This window comes from Vanessa atalanta, chromosome 1 (assembly GCF_905147765.1).
Source record: "Vanessa atalanta chromosome 1, ilVanAtal1.2, whole genome shotgun sequence".
NCBI lineage: Eukaryota > Metazoa > Arthropoda > Insecta > Lepidoptera > Nymphalidae > Vanessa > Vanessa atalanta.
In genome coordinates, this window is record NC_061871.1 from 13,718,199 (window position 1) to 13,734,655 (window position 16,457).

General features: G+C 34.7%; 4 protein-coding genes across 17 annotated transcripts in view; 2 read left to right on the plus strand and 2 right to left on the minus strand.

The window, feature by feature from the left end:
- LOC125064771 (rho GTPase-activating protein conundrum) overlaps positions 1–4,846 on the plus strand; it is an 82,609-nt gene extending 77,763 nt beyond the window's left edge. For 8 of the 9 annotated variants that reach the window (XM_047672002.1, XM_047671984.1, XM_047672010.1 and 5 more), the window contains 9 exons: positions 967–1,091; positions 1,178–1,353; positions 1,437–1,542; positions 2,013–2,118; positions 2,307–2,466; positions 3,009–3,175; positions 3,454–3,631; positions 3,796–3,979; positions 4,169–4,846. In XM_047672002.1, coding sequence (XP_047527958.1) covers positions 967–1,091; positions 1,178–1,353; positions 1,437–1,542; positions 2,013–2,118; positions 2,307–2,466; positions 3,009–3,175; positions 3,454–3,631; positions 3,796–3,979; positions 4,169–4,343 — 1,377 coding nt within the window. In that variant the 3' untranslated portion in view covers positions 4,344–4,846. The remainder of the gene's footprint in view (positions 1–966; positions 1,092–1,177; positions 1,354–1,436; positions 1,543–2,012; positions 2,119–2,306; positions 2,467–3,008; positions 3,176–3,453; positions 3,632–3,795; positions 3,980–4,168) is intronic. The other variant, XM_047671993.1, reaches the window with a different exon arrangement.
- Positions 4,847–6,138: 1,292 nt separating this feature from the next.
- On the minus strand, positions 6,139–7,567 carry LOC125064644 (nucleoporin Nup43). The gene is made up of 3 exons (XM_047671804.1): positions 7,145–7,567; positions 6,867–7,038; positions 6,139–6,756 (listed from the first exon to the last, which is right to left on the minus strand). The coding sequence occupies exons 1-3, from the start codon at positions 7,495–7,497 to the stop codon at positions 6,256–6,258; spliced, it is 1,026 nt and encodes a 341-aa protein (XP_047527760.1). The 5' UTR covers positions 7,498–7,567; the 3' UTR covers positions 6,139–6,255.
- Positions 7,568–8,080: 513 nt separating this feature from the next.
- LOC125064903 (queuosine salvage protein) lies at positions 8,081–10,721 on the plus strand. The gene is made up of 4 exons (XM_047672214.1): positions 8,081–8,199; positions 8,284–8,499; positions 9,072–9,531; positions 10,438–10,721. The coding sequence occupies exons 1-4, from the start codon at positions 8,092–8,094 to the stop codon at positions 10,665–10,667; spliced, it is 1,014 nt and encodes a 337-aa protein (XP_047528170.1). The 5' UTR covers positions 8,081–8,091; the 3' UTR covers positions 10,668–10,721.
- Positions 10,722–10,838: 117 nt separating this feature from the next.
- The window catches only part of LOC125067912, an 83,842-nt gene continuing 78,223 nt past the window's right edge, over positions 10,839–16,457 (minus strand). For 4 of the 6 annotated variants that reach the window (XM_047676816.1, XM_047676810.1, XM_047676829.1 and 1 more), the window contains 7 exons: positions 15,635–16,273; positions 15,299–15,416; positions 15,172–15,215; positions 14,693–15,065; positions 14,414–14,558; positions 12,450–13,091; positions 10,839–12,055 (listed from right to left, as the gene is read on the minus strand). In XM_047676816.1, coding sequence (XP_047532772.1) covers positions 11,744–12,055; positions 12,450–13,091; positions 14,414–14,558; positions 14,693–15,065; positions 15,172–15,215; positions 15,299–15,416; positions 15,635–16,273 — 2,273 coding nt within the window. In that variant the 3' untranslated portion in view covers positions 10,839–11,743. Of the gene's footprint in view, positions 12,056–12,449; positions 13,092–13,594; positions 14,559–14,692; positions 15,066–15,171; positions 15,216–15,298; positions 15,417–15,634; positions 16,274–16,457 lie in introns of those variants that run through there. The other 2 variants (XM_047676842.1, XR_007119748.1) reach the window with 2 other exon arrangements.

A 16,457-nucleotide genomic window follows, 5' to 3' on the forward strand; every position in this document is an offset into this window, starting at 1 on the left:
TGCAGTAAAAAAATACGAATCTCGCTTGTCCCGACTCCGACGTTTGAAAGCTCGGATATCAAGGTTTACTGAAGTCACCAATATTTTTTAAAATAGTCATCCTTTTTATTTTTTATATTTAACGTTTTTTTGTAAAATCATAAACATAGCCAAAACAGTATCAATTTTTGTTTGATGCTTGCATTTATATTATGAGCATAACAATTCTGACAATTTTGTTATATTTTCACCGTAGGTTAATATTACCTAATCTTATATTAAAATTAGTAACTTTAATTTGAATGATTAAATTATTAATAATACAAGTAAAGCTTGCAAGTTTGTAAAACATGCAAAATTTTTAATACACGATTTGGAGCTATTTCAACAAGAATCGTATTTAACACTCATAATATATCATTTTCAATCAACGATTTGTTAGTCCGATTGCTTCAGAAGTTTACATATTTTACTATTAGGAAAACGGTTACACAAACCGGTAGGTGCGGCATTTCCCTTCAACATGTCTATCAAATAATTTGTTTGTAGAATCGTTTAATAACCATTACAAATGTTTAACGTCTACGAGTTTATAAGTTAAGAGACCATTTTAATCTTTTAACGACAGTGTCGTTATAGGTTGAGCATAAAATTTTGTCGTATAATATTTACCGCATAATACGAAAACAATATTAATAATTATTATTATTACCACAATAGACATTAAAGTTAACTCTCCGAGAAGTTCATAAAGTATAAACCATTAAAATGTTATGATAATCGACTATTTACGTAAGTAATTGTAACCGCACGATATACGTAAGCATTTCTAGCCTCAATTACCCGCATTGTCCGGTTTTGATTTTATAACTTTATAGCTACTTGAGAATTTCTGACCGGCCAACTTAGATTTTGCGTAAGTACATATGTAGGTTTGGTAGTGTGACATTTGTCAGAATACTAAATAATTATATTTATTTTCTCCAGAATTCGAGCGGCAGTGAGCCTCGGTCGCGCAGTGCGACCCCTGACTCGCTGGACTCGCTGCCAAGTGGGGGTTCCGGCAGCCCACCCACTGAGTGGGCAGACAACGCTACGCCACCTGACTTTGTGTAACTATTCTTATAATATTTTTTTAACTCTGTCATATCATCCATTGGCAAAATAATGTATCAAATACGTTTTCCGTATTCCTCAGCGACAGCTACCCCGCGGGCACGCACGCACCTATCGCGCGCACTCCGTCGGCGCCCGCCTCCCGGCGCACGCGCCTCTCCCCGCCCGGCCCGCACTCACCGCACTCCCCTCCGCGTCCCGTGCACGAGCTCTTCAAACCAAATGATCTGCATTGGGCCGATATCGCCTCCAACACCGGTGAGTTACCGAATCATAAATCACCATAATCAAATTTAATTTTCAAAAATTCAAGTTTTAATAACAATAATTTAACATTTCAGAGGGTATTGAGCTTTTGGGTTATCAGAGATACGGGACAGTTCAGGGACCGAGAATAGGCAAGGAACGCATCAATGGGTCCATTTTAAAAGAGAATGACCTTTTCATGTAAGTAATGTTTTTTATTCAACATAATGTATAATCTATAGCCAGTAGAAATTATCCTCGATTACAAAAAAATAACGTGTTGTTATTATATGAAATATTAAAATTGTTATATATTTATTTATTAGGTACCTTAACAGTCAGCCACTGCTTGATTTGTTTAACAACTAATTATACTGTACATATACTGATTATTATTAGCAGGGTCTAGTCCAGAGGACTGCATAGACAATTTTACCATTTTTATATTCCTAACAACATCCTCATGATGTTCTCCGCCACCGCTGAGTCCGAGATGGATTCGAAAAACACCTAATAACTCAATAGAAATGAGTTTATTTCGGCCCTCCAAAACGAAAAATTAAACAGTTTTCAGTTTAATTCATAGAATATAATTTGTTATGTTATTTCTTAAAACGTAAGGAAATAAATTGAGATTTTATCAATTTTAATCCCTCTTTCGATGTTTGCAGGAAACACGCACCGGTTTCACGGACTAAGAGCGCTGCGTCTGCGCAACAGCCGCTAAGTTTCGAACATAAGTTCAATCTGGATCGTCAGATGATAGACCATGAAGAGGTTGGTTTAATTTATTAACGCGTGGAACTTCTGATAAAATTAAGTAATCCCAAGTAGATAGGGCAAAAGTATAAAAAATGTCCAAATATAGTCCAAGGTTATAATTACATTTCAAATAGATTTCAGTAAATATTTATTTAATTATAGTTGTGAATAGAAATTAGAATACTGATAAAAATATCTTTCAGGAATGGCCAGAACCCGATAGCACGGTGGACATTGAGACAGTTGGCGAACCGCAGCTGAAGAAGTTACAGCCGTTACTTTGGCTCGAACTGACGGCTCTCTTCGACAGATACTCGCTGCCCTTCCACAAGAGGAAAACGCCGAAGAAGAAGCGGAAAGAAGGTTAGTTCTGACGAAGGATCTTCGTTATTTTAAATAACCGCGCTCTACTGTACATAATGGATAAAAATGTATTCCAAAAATGTAGGTTTCAAATATTCGCCCCACTGTCACGCATGAGCTGTCAATACATTGATTTCTTGAATCGTCACCTAGTTCGTCTTCCTTAAAGGGCTTATGCGGGAGACAGTTTGTCTGCGTCCTTTATTTAAACATTTCGTAAATGAATATTTTACCGTATTAGGTGTCAATTATTGCACAAAAATGGATTGGAAATGATTCTGCGAATTTTTGGTATATTTGTATATTTTAAATATTCGCTTAAATTTGCATTTTACCATTACATATCTTTTAAATATTAGTAAAATACCCAAAAGTAAACCGTTTTTTTATTATTTTATTTTCCTAAAACTAATTACCACATTTAAAGTAAAAGTAACAATTGACTTTATAATAATTATGAATGCCAAATGTAGTACAGAGAGTGTCCGATGTTTCTTTCTCTAGATTGATCATACTTAACTAGTATATTTATTATTCAACAGAAGGCACAGTATTCGGTGTCGCATTAGAAACTCTTCTCCGCAAAGACATGATCCTGTGGGAAGAGACATGGAGTTCGGTTCCGTCAGTTCTGCGAGCGCTTTCGTCTGCTCTGCGCGCGAGAACTAAAGATGAGGGATTACTACGAGTCCCCGGAAATAAACATAAGGTAAGAGGACCGCTGTTTTTTCGATTAAATTTTAAACTTAATATTTAACTATCACGCCCTCGAGGTTTAATAGGCTTACGTGTCGAGGACATATCTATAGACGAATGTTCTATGTACCTACAGAGTTAATTTATACTGATTTAAGCAAATAGTCACTTTTAAATTTCGAACAGTATCCTGTTCAAAGAACCTAAAAAAAAAATTCAAACCGTTACCCAAACACTGCACCCAACTCTGAAGTGAGACGTAAGACGTAAGACGTGCGTGCGTGCGGGCAGGTGGAGGCGCTGTGCGCGCTGGTGGAGCGGCAGTGGTACGCCGACCGCGCGGGCGTGGAGGCGGCGCTGCGGCGCGCCACGGGACACGACCTCGCCGCCGTCTTCAAGCGCCTGCTGCGCGCGCTGCCGCAGCCGCCGCTCACGCAGGAGCTCATGCGCCTCTTCTACCACACCTACGGTGAGCGCGCCCTCTCTCCTCCCACTCTAGCTCTAGGTTTAGATTATTTAATCCCCAAAAATGTCGTACTTAAGTTTTTATTCTCTCGCACTTCTTTTATATTTTCGATTTAAATCATTTTAAATAAATATTTCTTATCGATGTAATTTTGTATATTTCTCCAGCATTATCCGGCGCGACCCAGGGACGCGCTCTGAACCTTCTGGTTCTCCTGCTGCCGGCGGAGCAGCGCGCCACGTTGCGGGAGATCCTGCGCCTCGTGCGGGAGATCGTGGCCATGAGCGACACCAACAAGATGAGCGAGCACAACGTCGCCATGATCATCGCGCCCACGCTGTTCCCACCCAGGTCTGTGCCCGAAGAGTATATTCACTCGTCGCTAGTAGATGAGAAACGCTGCTGAAATTATTTGTAATGATACGCTTACTTAAACTGTCGAAGGAAAATAAATACTAGGAAAAAAATCTCCACAAAAGTCACCGGCTGAATGCAGTCTATTAAGAAGCATAATAAGTTAAATCTCCATATATTTGACAGCTTTCTGATCAAGGCGTCGGACAGCCTGGAGACGCAGCTATCGACGGCGGCGAACAGCTGCCACGTGACGGAGGCGCTCATGCGCTGGTGCGACCGGCTGTGGGGCGTGCCCGCCGCGCTGCTGGCCGCCGCGCGCCGCAAGCCGCCGCCGCACCGCCGCGCGCCGCACACGTGAGCACCGCACACGTGAGCGCACGTGAGCGCACGTGAGCGCACCGCACACGTGCGCGCCGGCGACTGATATCGTTGTTCAGCTGATGCATATACTCTGTGTTAATTTAACCGTTAACGCATCTAGTGTGGTATACGACATGTGAATGAGATGCCAAATATGATATATCTTTTTTTCCATCGGTGTTATTTAGTACTATCGATAATTTTATTCCAGTTTTTTTTGAGGCTGTACCTTAGTTTAGGTTTTGACATGAGTGTGGTGCCATGGGTTCGTCGGACGCGTTACCACTTGTGAGAATTCGGTTGTAGTGATGGTGCCTTATACAGCATGATATTTTACTTAATTTACTCACGATCCTTGTTTATCCTTAATATGTAATTGTAAATAATAAAATGTATAAATATCATACCAATTGACTAGGCAAGCAAAGACTGACTTGTATTATCTTATGTATATGTTACTCGTAAGTGTATTTACTTCACAAATAAAAATGTATTATTCAATTGCTTTTTTTTTTTTTTTTAATTATTTAGGCACACATGTGTACCCTACAACCATGTGCCTGGCCTTAAACAAACCGGGCCGCCATTTTCAGCTAACAGAACTGACTTTGACATTTTCTTAAGCTACACATCGTCATTACGTAGCGAGCTATGCACAAAGGCGTGCAGTCGCACACAATCGCGTTACCCTTTGTATGTTTGAGGTATTTACAAAATGCCTAACAAAAGCCAGAATTTAGATTTGCTACCGATTTAAAAATAACAAACTTGACTGGCAATCTTACGTTAACCGCACCCCATCGCTACTCGTATATATAATATACACTATAAAATGTATTTGTAAAATGTGTATTTTTAAATTAATACTTAATTGTGATTTAACAAACATGATTGTTTCGGTTTGATTTTGCTTCTAACGGCTTATATAATAAACTTCTTAATAATTACCAATGTCACCATTTTCTTTTGTAAATCATTATCAAGATATCAATCAAAGTTTTGTGTAGGTAAAAGGATGATAACAAAAGGAAAAAAAGTAACTTATTAATAAAAAAGAGCTGTCCGGTCTATTTATAATTTTCGAGACTCTGTTCGGGATGTTTTAAATTAAGTGTCTATACTTACAATTGCTTCATAATATGTTTACGACAACATTATTATAGACAGATGAGGAAAGATAAACTAATAACAACTAGTTTCCGACTTCCCAAAGTTAATTCATCTTTGGGCACGGTATTCGTTTCTATAAGATTCCAGTTATTTTTAATTTGGCCTATTAAAAACAATTATAGCTCTTATCAAGAAACAGAGTTTCTTTTCGGTTATTTTCGACAGAATCTACTTTCCTGACTGGTAGCTTTTACATTTAAGTCAACTGTAACAAGACGATTGCTTTTGAGATACTTGAAAAAAGAATATTTAGATTTTTATTTTTGAGTTATTAATCAAACTAAAATAGATTGAATTATTACAAAGGTGATATTGACTTAATCTATATTAATATTATAATAATGAAAGTAACTCTGTCTGCCAGCTCTTTCACAGCGAAACCAATAAACCAAATTTGATAAAATTTGGTATGAAGCAAGCCTGCATTTCAAGGATGCCAGCCGGACATATGCTCCTCCTTCTTATGCTTTACATCTGACAACCAACCCCTAAAACGCAAACGAAGCCGCGGGCGAAAACTAGTATTTCAAATAAGGCACCAATTTATTGCCAATCAAACAAATCATCACTAATTTTAACTAAGAAAGATTGCATTAATAAAAAATTAAACTCAGAGTTACAGCAGTTAATTGGTTTATTAGCTAAATCTGTTTAAACATAAAACATTAAAAGATTCTGAATTCTTGTTGAAAAAATGCCTTACTTGTTTGGAATGCACAAAAAACAAAAAAATATATAATTCAATATTTGAAGTTTTTAATTAAGTAGATAGCTTCATTATCAGCACCACAGAGTATCCTTCCTCTGTCGCAGTGCAGAGAATTGATTGCCTTATGTAGAGTTGGCATTAGTGAATTAACATTTAACGCAGTTTTATCATCTAATGGAACATATTCATCTAAACCTTTTTTTGTCAATGTTTCCATATTCCAATCCCATATTTCTCCAGAAACAGAGCTTGTGAGCAGCTTATTAGGATTTTCAGGGTGGAATTGCATTTCTGTAACACCTGCCGCATGAGCGTTTAGTAAAGATGTAGGGAATTGGTTCATACGAAGGTCCCACATAGCAAGGGCTCCTGACTCACTGCCGGCTAATATAATGTGAGGTTGAGTAGGATGACGAGTTATACATGTTGCTGCCAGCTCATCTCCAGCTAGCAAAAATGCTGCCACAGGTTTGTCATTTGTTGACCTTAAATCCCATATTTTCATGTGTCCTCGGATGTTACCTGTTATTACCTGGTAATAGAAATGAGAAATTTTCAAAAGATATCATTAATTATTAAGTTATTAGTTGTAATAACATCTAAGGTTAAATGTAAACAATACTGTTGGGAAATATCTCCTACCTCATTTAGTTTAATAAAACAAACTGCATGCAAGGAGCAGCTATCCGCTCCTTTAATACTTCGTGTTATGTCTCCTCTTCTACTATTTAAAATATTTATATTTCCATCTTCGCCTATGCTCGCTATGTCTCCTTCTAAGGTATCCAATGTTGTACATGAACATTTCTCTGAGCTAGAAAAAAAAGTTATTTACTAATTTAGAGAAAAAAAAACTTGCTGTTAAATGACAACGAAAGCAACACTTGCAATAGCAATAATGTATTTGTATTTTTTTTTACCTAAAATTGTGTAATTTTTGCCAAGTATGAACTTCTCTTAAAGGAGTCTGTCTATCATAGGCGCTAACTTCTAATATGCGAACGTCTCCGCTCGAAATAGAAACAGCAATTGAGTTCTTGTCTAGAAACTTTATATTAGTAACATCCCCGTCAACCTTGTATTCAGATAATTGTCTTGGATATTCAACGTCTTCATCTTCATTAAGAGACTCAAAACTCCAAACTTTTATAGAATTTTCTTCATCATCCCAACTTCCGGTAAAAAAATGTTTAGTTTCAACATAATCTTCGGGGATCCATCTTATTTTATTTATTTTTTGTGAGACGAAAGTACCCTGCACATCTAACGGCATTGTAAGGAAGTATTACAATGATATTATTAAATACAAAATCCGTTTATATGTTAAGTTTAGGTTAGCGGAATCGTCACTGTCAATGTCAATGAATAATACCAAATATAAAAAGTTCCAATTAACGCTTAAATTCAAATATGTAAAGTCAAAAGCACAGTAAACGAAATAAATTATTATATCATGGTTTTCTGAATGAAATTAAAGTTGGTCCATGAATTGATTTGATTTGAATTGATAATTCATTCGTTCTCACTTCATATGTTTTCCTTTTTAAATGTATAGTGTACAGTGTACACATTTATTGCATTTTAATAAAGAATTTAAAGATGTCAAAGTCAAAAAAGTATGTTTACATATTTTGACTTTGTTGAGTTGTGATGACTGATAATAGATTATATACTTATAATATTTATTAATAAGTATAAGAAATATAGCTTGGATACCTCTATACTACAAACATTTTAGATAGACATTAAGCAAAACTTTTACAATTTTACGTTAAATTTATAAACTCGTTTAGGATTTTGTGAAAGTTAAGGTGATATAAAAAAGTTGTAATTATTTTAAAGTTTTTACCATATTTCAACAGGTGCCATGGTTCGTAATGGATTTTTATCACCAGCGGAATCAGGTAAATTTATAAATACTCGAGCACAACATGTTCGCATTCACGAAGATGGTTTAGAAAAACTTTGTAAAGAGGTAGGTAAAATAAATTTACACAAAGATGAGTGTTTAAGAAACTGTTCCTACCTTTCCTAATTTTTGAATTATGTACTTTTACAGATGTTCTCATCTTTAAAAGATAATAAACTGCAGATACCAGATGCAGGAGCAGACACAATTCACCCCAATAAAGATCATCCACATGCAGTTGACTGGATATTTGTGACGGATTCTCTGAATTTCTGTTTCTGGTCACAGAGTAAAGAAACACAATGGACAGTTAATGGACATACTGGTTACTTTGCTTTAGAAGCTGCATTATACAGAGCTTTAAAGGTACAATTACTATTTCAGTTATTATTTAATTTGGGTAAGGAGCTCAAAATAATAGAGCTATAATAAATAATGCTTATCATATAATTTGGTAGGGAATTGAATATATTTTCTGATAGATATCAACATAAGATTATGTTGATAAGTTTGAGTATCACTTACACTGCATTCATATATTTATCTCTAGCTTTCTTTAATATGTATTAAATATTAATCACTAGCAGTAAAGTCAGACATAAAATGTAATAAAACATCTTAGATGTTTATAACTAATAACATGCTTATTAATTATAAATATATATTATTAGATATATATTTATAATTAATAAGCATGTTATTAGTTTTTGAATCGAACAATAAAATAAACATCATAAGTACTTTGTATCTATAACAAAATTAAAATATTAGACTGTTAATATCCCACTGCTGGCCTATTCAACCATGCTAGTTCAAAACGGGCTGATGGATATATATTATTAGCAGATAGAATAGCATGTAGGTTTCCTTAATACATAATTTGAACTTTTGCATATGAAGTTTTTAATATATAAAAATAATGTAATGTATAATTTTAGGAAGGATATGACATCACAAACCCTGAGTATTATTCAAAGTTAACAGAAGAACAACTATCACACATATTAAGAGGTGACACCAGTGCCAAAATTCCATTGTTCAATGAACGAATATCTGTTCTACATGAAGTTGGAAGTATTTTGATAAATAAATATGAAGGAACATTTTTGAACTGTGTGAAAGAAGCTGATAAATCAGCATTAAAGCTATTAGAGATTGTTGTGAATAACTTTCCATGTTTTCGCGATGAAGCCATGTACAAGGATCAAGGAGTTTCATTCTACAAAAGGGCCCAAATATTGGTAGCAGATTTGTGGAATTTCTTTGATGACACTCGATGGGGAGAGTTCAGAGATATAGATAAAATGACAATGTTCGCTGATTACAGAGTGCCACAAGTTTTGGTTTATTTTGGAGTTATGAGTTACAGTGATGAGCTGATGGAGAAATTAAAGAAAGGTAACAATTAATTATATTTATTAATAAAAGTATTAATTACAGCAATTCAATGTTCAGTAAATATAAATTTATAATATATCTCATGTGTGACAATGATAAAAAATGTCATGAGGTGTTATATATGCTAAGGAGTAGGACTGCGTCAATGAAATCATGAGGCTAGTTATACACTCGTTTAATAGAAGCTTTGCACCGGCGGGGAAGCACACGCCCACAAGTAAACGCTTACTTAACTACATATATAACATTGGTTTGATGGTGCATGTAATTATGCTACACATTTACCTGTAGTGGAAAGTAGCTATTAACACTCCTAAATTATCATTTTTCAATTATTATCTTTTGTTTTTTCCTATAATATATATATATATTTATAGACTTGTAAATAATGGTAATTGGTCATCACTGCCCATAAAAATTGACGTTGTAAGAAATTTTGTTGTTTCCTTACATCGCCAATGAGCCACCATAACATACATAAGCAGCCCGTAAATGTCCCACTGCTGGGATAAAGGCCTCCTCTCCCTTTGAGGAGAAGGTTTGGAGCATATTCCACCACGCTGCTCCAATGCGGGTTGGCGGAATACACATGTGGCTTAATTTCGTTGAAATTAGACACATGCAGGTTTCCTCACGATGTTTTCCTTCACCGCCGAGCAGCACGAGATGAATTATAAACACAAATTAAGCACATGAAATTTCAGTGGTGCTTGCCTGGGTTTGAACCCGAAATCATCGGTTAAGATGCACGCGTTCTAACCACTGGGCCATCTCGGCTCATGGTTAGAACGAATGAGCCACCAACCTAGGTGAAATTTGACAATTGGAATCTATAAACATCATCACGCTATACTATAAACATCATCAAAACATCAAAAATCTGTATAATTTTTACAAATTTTACAGATCATATTCTTCCAAGTGGATCAGAAGAAGAAATAGAAATAAGAGGGTGTTCAATACATGCCGTTGAATTACTCAAACAGAATTTACAGGAATTGATTACAAGGACTGGTCTATGTGTTGAAGTTCCTAATTCAAGTCTCATAGATTATTATCTATGGTGCTATAGAAGGAAACATGCTAAAGAAATGGAAGCAATACCATATCACAAAACATTAGGGATATTCTATTGATTATTTATTGTCTGTGATTATATTCTTGACTTTTATGTATTTGTTACTATTAAGTCTATACTTATTATTTTGTTGAAAATGATTTATTAAAAATGTTAATAAACTATATTCAGTATTTTTGTAAATAAAACAATTTATAATTACTGTTTAAGTTTTTATTTCAATAATTGGCCTTTTTTTCTACATCACAAAACATAATGGTATGTCTCAAGTTTTAAATGAATATAATAAATTTTATGTATTTATTTTAAATTACATAATAATTATTATTATTTTTATAGTCATTTTTATAAAAGAACTATTTATTATCTGTGGATATCATCTTAATGATATTTATTGCACATCTTAAGTAACTAAATACCAAGTTAAACATATGGTTACACACAACCTCGAGAAATAACCTACCTACCCACTAGAATGATTTTTTTATTTACAACTTATATAAATATAAATTATATTTTAATTTGGAAATATAAATTATATTATACTTTGGCTTTAGCTATAAATGATTACAAAATGGCACTAAGTATTTACACCATAACCTAATGGATATGAATTTATTATCTACTGTGACCATTTATTATTTATTTATTATAATTTATATTATGCTCTACAATTTAATTTAATTACAACCACACCATAAATTGAATACCGTCAAAATATATGTTTTATTTATATTATTTTATCTGTGCAAATTGGCACAAGTCCGGTTCTTTTGAGCTTATAATTTATTTCTTATTAAATTTCATTACAAAAATTTTGCGGTCTGCACTTTATATGGTTTGGCTCCAAAAACTGTACTCGCACATTTTGTCGTCATATTTCGTATATTTTTCATCGAACTACTAACTACATAACTAATTTACAAAAAAGTAAATAAGCCGTAGTCATAACGGAATTTAACTGTATAAATAATAATGATTTATCTTAGGTAAATGGAAATCAGAAAAGTATATTTACTTATAGAATTCAGTTCTCCATAAACGAAGTAGCTTTTAAGTAATGAATAATTGCATTAATTAATGATTGATATTTTCGAGACTGACTTTCAAACAGATTCATATGTATAACACAACTTATTTGTGGCTAAATCTTTCTTTTAGACTTTCGAAAAAGGCTAGCTTTGTCTTTATCGTCCCCGGTTCGGGCACTGGACTTCCAGGTCTGCTGGATTCCCTTGTTATGTCTTCTGTTCCTTCTGGTATTTCTTTGGCTCCGCCCGGAATTTTAAGGGGGGTGGCCATAGACAATTTGAGTTCTTCTCTGAATTCCTTGGATATACTTCTTGCAGTGAGGCTGTGCATATAAGTCAGTTTGGAAGCAGGTTTCGCGTCTGGACTGAGGATGTTCTCTTTGCTTCTCTGTCGTTTCAAGAGAGGTTGTGGCGTCTGAAATCATCATTTTTATCAGTGAATTTTTATGAGTGCATTTACATTTAAACTTGTTTTTATTATTATTATATTTTATCATATATATAAATATATATATATATATGTATATTTTTATTATTTTTATATAATAAAAATGATAAATAAAACTGAAGTAAGTTATAAATATACTTAATCAAGATTTAATATAGCAAAGTGGATGTTTTATAAATTAATATTGACATTAAAAATATTATTAAATAAACAAAAATACAATGAAAGTTATTTGCAATTTATGTAATTCCAAATATTGTCATGTCATTTTATTATAATTATAGCACTACATAAAGGCGTTATTTTTCTGGAAAGAAATGATTCATTTTTACGATAAAATATTTTGATAGGTATAACTGACCTTGACAGGTTCGCTGAGGCTCTCCATGCTTACAAATTTCCTCGCTAATTCCTTCACACTTGGTAGATGAGCTAACTCGTCTAAATCACTCACAACTTGCTCTGTTTCCTCCTTTAAACTGTCGATTGTCACCGCTTCCTCCCCGACATCGCTGTCTTCAATAGATATCTCAGTAGTTTCTCCTGCAGTGTTCATATCAGGTATATCGATGTTGTCATTTTTGTCAGTCGTTGCGTATCTCGTTGATATCTTATCTTCTGGTTTACATTTCACAATCTCACCAGTTTGTACGTTATATATTTTAATTGAATCTTCAACGCTGCTCGAACTTAATGAATTTTCTATACTTGATGGCGATTTCTCATTTTCATTTATTTCTTTATCAGCTGTTAGTGTAAAAGTTTTTTTATCAGAACTGTAAGCGCATTGTAAAATTTCTTCGAACTTTTTGTCTGTGTCTTCATCCGTACAGCCGGGCTTGGCAGCAAAAAGTGTATGTTCATTTGCATCTTCATATTCTATTATTATTTCATTTTTATATTCGATCGGCATCGTTGTTATTGATACGTGTTCGTTATCTTTAGTAAACTTCGTATACTGCTGATTGGTAGCAATTGTGTTGAACTGATGTATTAATAGTCCCTGAAAGTTTAAACGACATGATAGTATCTAATAAATGATATTATCTATGTGATAAATATTTTAATTATTTATGATCACTTTTAAGATATAGAGATTATTCAGTATTGTAGTTAGGGGTTGTTATTTCATTGTATAAAAAGTAAAAACAATAAACATACATCTTGTATGTATTTTAATATTTGTTAAAAAGAAAGAACTAATTTTAAATATATATAATATTTGCGATGATTCAAACTGCGATACTGAATTCATTATCTGAATCTTGGAGTAGACAATTTTAAGAAATTCCCAAATAAGATAAATTGTTACTCAGATTAATTCAAAAACGTGCAGGTGCTGATTATTTTCCTTAAGACAATGGTGATTGTTGCGTTGTTATAAATATTTTAGTCGAAGCGTGAGTGCTGTTGCTGTTAAAAGGAAATTTAAGACACGTCTTGTTAGTTCGATGGAAAGCTTGAGTTGTTAGTCAAGATTTTGCGCCAAAAACTTACAACACTCACCACTAACTTCTTGGAGTATTACTGTTGTTATAGAACTGAAAACTTTTATAAAAGAACACAAATCTATGAGTGCAGTTCTAGTCGTTATACCGTTAAAAGTGCAGAGTGCTGTTAGTCAGTCAAATTTAAAATTAACATCATGCCAACTTTTACACTCGCAGGCATTTTAGTACAAGTCGGAAATATTACAGCAGAGGCTGTTTTATTTATTACAGAGATAATGCTTTCACCATATTCGTCTAAAGGCTATGGTTATGAGACATGAATGAATTCATAAGAATAAATAATGTACGACGGGTCGGCTATGTAGGTACCGTTTATAGTTAATAGAGATTCTGATTTCTGATTTTCGGTATCATATTTATCAGTGATTGTTATGGGGGTGTATTAATCGGAACTTTTCGATCACCACAGATCTCTACGAAAGCCTTCGCTTAACCTTACGCTTCCACCGAAAGTGAAATTGAGGCCAGGCCGACGCTTCGCGCGAAAGCACAGGTCGTCGCTCCTCAGCGTGCTACTCCGCCTAATATCTGCGTACTTTTCGAAAAGGTTCTCCATGATCTCGGGTGTTTTCGGTATTTTAAGTCTAACAACGTCCCCGTCGCCGTCGTCGGTGCCGGGACCGGCGCCGGAGCCGGCGTCCGGGCCGGCGTCGGCGCCGTCCGAGTCAGAATCGGGGCGGTCACGCCTGTCGGTTTCAAATATGGGGTTGATAGCGAAGTTGGGGCTCGCGTGGCGGGGGCTGAGGACGGCGCGGGCGACGCTGTGGCGGAGCGCGGCGGCCTCGAGGTCGCTCAACGAGCTGCTGGCACTTACTGGCGAGGCGAAATCTCTATCGAAATTCTCTAAGCTGGTCGATTTGTTTATCGAGCTCGAGAGGGAGCTCGCGCCGTTGAAGGATCCCATTTTGCGCTCGCCGGACGACGATCTGGCCTCTTTGATATAGTAATCCCGCCCGTATCTACAATGTTTGCGAAATATACAAATATATTTATATTTACATAGTTAGAACCTTAGAGCTAGTCATTTCTACATTTACAATTAATAGAATCATTACATCGAATATCATATATGTTATATTTGAAAGGTACCGACCTCTTAAATTGAGGAACTTCATCTGAGAGTACGTCTTTTGAAACCTTAGGCGAAGGGCTCATTGACCTCCTTTCATTCGTACCATCGTCTGTACTTATGCTTAAATTTAGCTTCCGTTTATCCATTTTATTTTGAATGTATTCGTCCCTGGAATCCTGTTCTTGGACTTCATGATTGGTTTTTGTTACGTTTTCCTCTAATCTACCATCTGGTAGATTTGGTTCTTCTAAATCTTTCTTTGTTGTTATAATATCAAATAACGAGGAAGTGTTCTTGGAGGAAAGCCGTTTTTTGATAGCTTCTGGAGAATATGGATTGTTTGGCATTTCCACGTAGTTGAGCCACTTCTTACGTTCTCTGTCAGCTATAGACCCTAAAATTAATAATCTTTATGTGAAAAATACTTTACCAATTTTGTTGATACTGTATTATAAAGCACGTCTTACAAATAATTACAAAAAAGAAAAAAAATAGTATACCTGGTATTAATTCTTCTTCTTTTTCAATATTAGGCGTAGAAAATCTGTAAAAAAGGATTTTTTTTAAGAATTTCAATTAATAGATGTATAATCGGTATTGCATCCCATATTATAAATAGTAACTTACTGTTGCGGTTCTTCGAAGTGTTTTCTACGTAGGCTGTCGGCATATCTCTGAACTGGTAACGCCTCCGTTTCTTCATAGTCTTTCTCGCGCTCCGAGCGACTTAGCGTGTTCGTAGATTCTGTAACAAGATGATAGATATATTCAAATGAATAGAAAGCCCTTGTAAAAAATAATAAATAATATATATTTTTTTTCTTTATCAAATTTTATTGAAGATACAAATACCAATGTAGTCAAAGTGGGGTAATGTAATAACCACAATAAATTAATTTTTATTGTAAAAAGTACAATTTTATTAATAAATTAACCTACTTTTAATAGCATAATATGTTTTACCTTTAGTATGCGTCGTAGTACTCGAGTCTGTGGTATCTCTGCTGTTGTTATCATTGTCGAATATTCCATCGTGACCATTTAGCGCTGTTCTGTGTATTTCTTCTTTTAAATTAAACTCTGTCTTTGTTATAGGTCCGCTATCTACGCCTAGCACTAGTATAGAGTCATGAGTATCGTCTTGTGAATAGACAATATTTTCGTGAACCTTATCTTTTTGGGTGACTAAATTCAAGTTAGTTGCTGTTATAGGTTCTTCGTTTGTATTATTTTCATTTGCTTTATCATAATCTTCGATTCCATCAATGATCATTAAGCTGTCTGGTTCGAAGTCAAATTCATCCACTTTAGGCTTGCCTCCAATAACATGTTTGGAGTTTAAGACCTTTTTGATATCGCTTGTGTATTCTAATTCTTCCTCATTATCGGTTCCGTTGTCAGAGAGGTCTGTCGTATCATCAGCATCTCTGTCGCCGATGAGAGCTCTATATTGTGTATTGGAATTCGGTACCAGCATAGGAACTGGTGCTGACTGAATATTCTTTATTTTTTTCTTTTGGAACAACCAATTCTCCTCCCAAGTTCCATCCACCGCCTGTATATCACTACCGGAGACTTCATCGAAGTCACGAAGTTCATTATCTGTGAATTATTATCGTTGAAATTCAAATATTAAACAGAAAGATACAAGTAAACAATCGTACTTCAACATTATCTTATAATTTGTTTTGTACGTATGTTTGCCGTTATTTGTTTATGATTCATATTTATTATGTAAGTCACGACGAATTATATCTTTAAATAAAATAACATTTTACTAAGCCGG